Raw genomic sequence first — 4,405 nt, 5'->3', positions numbered from 1 at the left:
TTTGTTGCATATAAAGAAACATTTAAACAAAAGACGCATGGTGGGGAATTGAGGACACAAAGCTAGGCTATAACTAGTAGCTAGAGAACTAAAAATATAACTTAGAGAGGATGGTCCAAAATAAAATAATTATCAAAATCGATGCCTCGCTCTTGTCTGATGTTCCCTCAGCATAGCTAGGGCCTTAGTGATTAGGTTGTCTGAATTGACAATGATTTTGGATGTGTAAATATTAGTGTGATAATTACATGATTTTGGTTGTACATATATATGTACGTGGCTCATGCCTAGTGCCTAGCTGCTAGATTTTATTGGAATAATATAAGGAAGAAATTAAATTATATGGAAAATGAGAGATCGAAGCTGGAAAGAATATGAATTAAAATAAATTAAAGATCGAGCTAATTTTCCACTGTTTTAGAAACTAGTTTGAGCTGCTCTCTTTTGCATTAAGAACACCAGCTAGCATGCATTTCATTTCTGAATCTAAGCATGCAGAAGGGCTTCTGAAAAATAGATCATCGAGGAGGGGAAAAGAGAATTAATGTTTGTTTTTTGGTTTGCAGATTAGGATTATCGGAGAATTGGTTGGGAAAACCAAGCTGCAGTCTGCAATATCAAGTACCACTGATGATCATAATATATTATATAAAGATCTGTGCATAATTACAATCTCATTTTCAAAAGCCTAACAGTACTTAAAACAATCAATGACGAAGTTTGGAAACTTTTAATCCAAGAACTCGCAATATTGAGAGCTTGATATGCAGAAATATTCTTTGTTTTTTGATAAGATCAGAGGATAAAAGCCCTGCAGGAAACAAAGCTACAAAACTAGCTAGACCTCGACTCTCGACAGATCTAAAAGCCATTGAGAAGGAAATAATTTCCTGAACATTATTTTAGCTAACTGTCCAAATTAAGAGTGTTTTTAAAAAAAAAAAAAAAAAAGTGGCTAAAGTTTATAACATGCCAAATAAAGAACTTTTTAATAATTACATCGATCCTAAGTGAATATAATGATCTATGGATATTTCTAAACCAAATACATAAACAAGCAGCAGCAGCAGCTACGTACCCAGCCTAGCTAGCTCTCATTAATGCTCTCCACGCTCTCGCCAACATACAAGCATTGCTATACAGCGGCGGAGGATGTAGAACTTTGCGCGCTGCTTCTTCACAATATGGCTGCACTTTTGGCCAAACGATCTGCAGGGTTCACAGGCGTGGTGGTTTGTGAAGCTTGTGTTGCTGCTGCTGCTGCTGCTCTGATCTTTTGCTGCCATAAATAAATGTTTTCAGCTAGCTAGCCTTCTTTTTGCTACTGTTTTTGCCACAAGTTGTCCACACTTCTAGCTACAACTGGAAACAGTAAATATGAAAGGTAGAGAGATCAAGGGCATGGGCGCTTGGTTGCTATCTATTATATATCTATAAATATATATACAAATATCGGAGACTGATTAATTAATTAGGTTATGATTCGGAAACATTGCACCCCCAACAGCTGTCAGGCAGCTAGGATAGTGCTGCATATGATACATGGAATGGGCCAATACTCCTGACATCTCACCTGAATGTTGTAAATTCACCCTTGACCCCACTCTCACTACAAAACTACCATAAATAAATAATCTTTACAATCTTCCACCGTGGGTTCGTCTGTACAAGTAAATCAATGCAGAGAAAAAACCATATCGTGATGCAGAAACGATCGAGTGAGTACTTCTGATCATGTTGGTGAAAGCTTTTTGCATATATAAAGCGGCAGCTTTGGCGAAGTGATGATTCAAGTACGTACTAGTTGTTTAAGGTTGGGTTTGGTTGGTCATGTTACTTAATCTTTAATTAAACTGGTAATGATGATTTCAATTTTGCACCATTATTCCACACGAGGAAGTCAGAGATCCTGCACGTGGGGCCTGCCATGTGCCTGCGGAGCAATTTCAGTCGAGTGATCTTTCGGATCGTAGTGTAAGCTTGGAGATAAAAAACTATATATTTATATTTATATAGGGAAAAATCTGAGAACTATATTTTGGTGATGATGTCAAATAAAAAAGTGCAAGTACAAGGACTTAGGTAGGGTTCTTAATTATATTATTATTGCAATTTATTTCCTACTCGTGTGGTTGTTGATTGATTTATATCGTTATCATTAAATTAAATGATATCAGCATCATTTTTAATGATCTTATCAAACAAATTAGTTGACATTTTAGGCTTTATCAGAATGCCCACAAAGTTCGGGACACAAATTAAAGTTGACTTTATCTTTTCCTCTTTCTTTTTCCTATTTTCAATTTTGATTAAAATATAAAAGCAGAGTCGTACATTTTAGGGATGAAAACCAACCCCTTTGAGACAATTTTTGAGTAAAACCGACGCCGACCAATGAGAAAAAAGGGGGAGGAGCAATTGACCGTAACCAGTCAATGGAGAGGAGAAACACCGGTCGTCTTGATGCCGGCATTTCTCTGGCGGTTCACGATCGGTTCAGCGGTGAGCTTCGTTTGAGAGAGTAGAGAGTGTGTGTTGCAAAGAAGAGAGAGAGAGAGAGAGAGAAGATGAGAAGTGAATCGGAGAAGAAGAAGGAAGGAAGAAGACAATCTAATTTCGAAATGACGTCGTTTGGTTTCAAACTAAACGGCGTCGTTCTACTTAAAATTTTTTTAATACATTATGAATAAAATGTCGTTTTAGTTTTGTTTAAAACACAACTACAAGATTAAAATGACGCTGTTCCATTTAAACTTAAATAAAACAGCGTAGTTTTGAGTACAAAATATATAAAAATATATATAATTTCTTTAATCAGCTAGTTCAGTGGTTTGAACCAGGTTCAAACTGACGTTGAACCGGCCGATATCGGTTTTCTCTATTTTCTGCTGCACACCTACCGGTTCTCCACAGGTTGCTGCCAGTTCCGTGCTCCAGCAGCCAGTCTGATCGATTTCTGGCCGGTTTTGTCGGTTCCTATATAGCCCTAGTACATTTGGCTTTAAAACTTTTGTTTTAATTAAGTTAAATATGCATTAAAATAAATCATAAATAAAAATAGAAGAGGATGCGGTGGGGTGTCCCATACGAAAAATCAATTATAAGTATTAGAGCTTTTTCGCCCGACCCGCAGGGTAACGAGCAGGGCAGAAGGATTTCTTTAAAGTAAAGCGAGCGGAGGGTGGGTGCTGGGCAAGACCCGCCGTCCCCCACCTTTACTAATAACTTAAAATTTTATCCTTAAGATGACTATTTTACCCCTCAAAATCCTAACAACATTTATTTTTCTCCCTTCCTACTTCCTGTACCATTCATCTTTCTCTCCCTCTCCTTCTTTCTCCTCTTCTTCCCTCTTTTTTGCTTTTACCTTCTTCTTATCTCTTTATTTTTCTTTATTATAACATGAACAAACCGTGGTCATCATCATGATCCTAACACAAAAAACTTCTTCACTTGCTCTTTCCTTCTATGTCTTCTTTTTTGTTTTCGTGACTGTGCTTATATTCATGGCAAGCATCTATTCTCACAGTTGGATTTTCTATTTGGGTTTCTCTGTAGTTGGAAATCTAATTTATTTTTTATTACTTGTTGTGAGATTTGTTGTATTTGTTAGGTTTCTTTGTTACTTGCAATATAGCCTTTCATGGGGATTTTTGCCTTAAAAGTTTGGTAGTTGCAAAGATTTGTCTCAAATGGCTTACGGACGAGAAATGACAAAAATATATCCAATCTCCTATTTGATAGATGTAAGTGGGATGAGGTTGATGCGGGGCTGGGGTGCGGTGCGAAAAAGTGCCCCCAACCCAGGCATGAGCGGAGGGTGGAGAGGGTTGTTGCCCGCCCATATAAGGCAAGTATCACCACTAATTATAGTGATGACCTGCATAGTGCTCGAAGGGAGGGGACTGCCAAAGATTTTCTTTGATCAAACAAGTGGATCAACTCGATGCAGGCCATTATTGTTAATCATTGTAGAAGTGTTTGGGGGTACAGGAGGCCTTGGTGTGTAGTGATCCAAGTTGGTGGTAATTAAACAAGTGTGTTGGGGATACGAAGCTTGATCGAGCGGAACATACGAAGAATTATCTAGCTAAGTCCAAATGGATGCATTCAAGGTGCATGATCTCTAACATATTTAGGGGGTCTTCAATGATTTATTCATAATTTGGTACGTTTTTATAGGTTTGGATTAGACAACTTTCTTTTCTTTTGACATGACATATAGATTGTAGTAAAGGCCAAGTGGCCTATCTTGTGCGTGGGTAGAATATCTGTCTTGCAAGTCCCCAAAACCCCAAATCATATTGCTTGAAAAAGTCTAGGTTGAAAAAAACGCGGGCGTTTGGATAGGGGGTAAGGAATCCTAAAAGATTACCTTGTTTAGAGGTGTTAAGTGAAGGGATCT

General features: G+C 37.7%; 1 protein-coding gene across 1 annotated transcript; it reads right to left on the bottom strand.

Annotated features, from left to right (window-relative positions):
* Window positions 1–960: 960 nt before the first annotated feature.
* Window positions 961–1,392, bottom strand: LOC108985983. Its single transcript, XM_018958477.2, has one exon. The coding sequence runs from the start codon at window positions 1,284–1,286 to the stop codon at window positions 1,098–1,100; it is 189 nt and encodes a 62-aa protein (XP_018814022.1). The 5' UTR covers window positions 1,287–1,392; the 3' UTR covers window positions 961–1,097.
* Window positions 1,393–4,405: the final 3,013 nt, after the last annotated feature.

The sequence above is a fragment of the Juglans regia genome, chromosome 4, assembly GCF_001411555.2.
Source record: "Juglans regia cultivar Chandler chromosome 4, Walnut 2.0, whole genome shotgun sequence".
NCBI lineage: Eukaryota > Viridiplantae > Streptophyta > Magnoliopsida > Fagales > Juglandaceae > Juglans > Juglans regia.
Note: the sequence above shows the minus strand (reverse complement) of the source record. Positions and strands in the feature narration are given on the sequence as shown.

Bases quoted from the DNA above. Each gene is read 5' to 3' on its own strand.
- LOC108985983 (XM_018958477.2), bottom strand. From the start codon at position 1,286: ATGGCAGCAAAAGATCAGAGCAGCAGCAGCAGCAGCAACACAAGCTTC.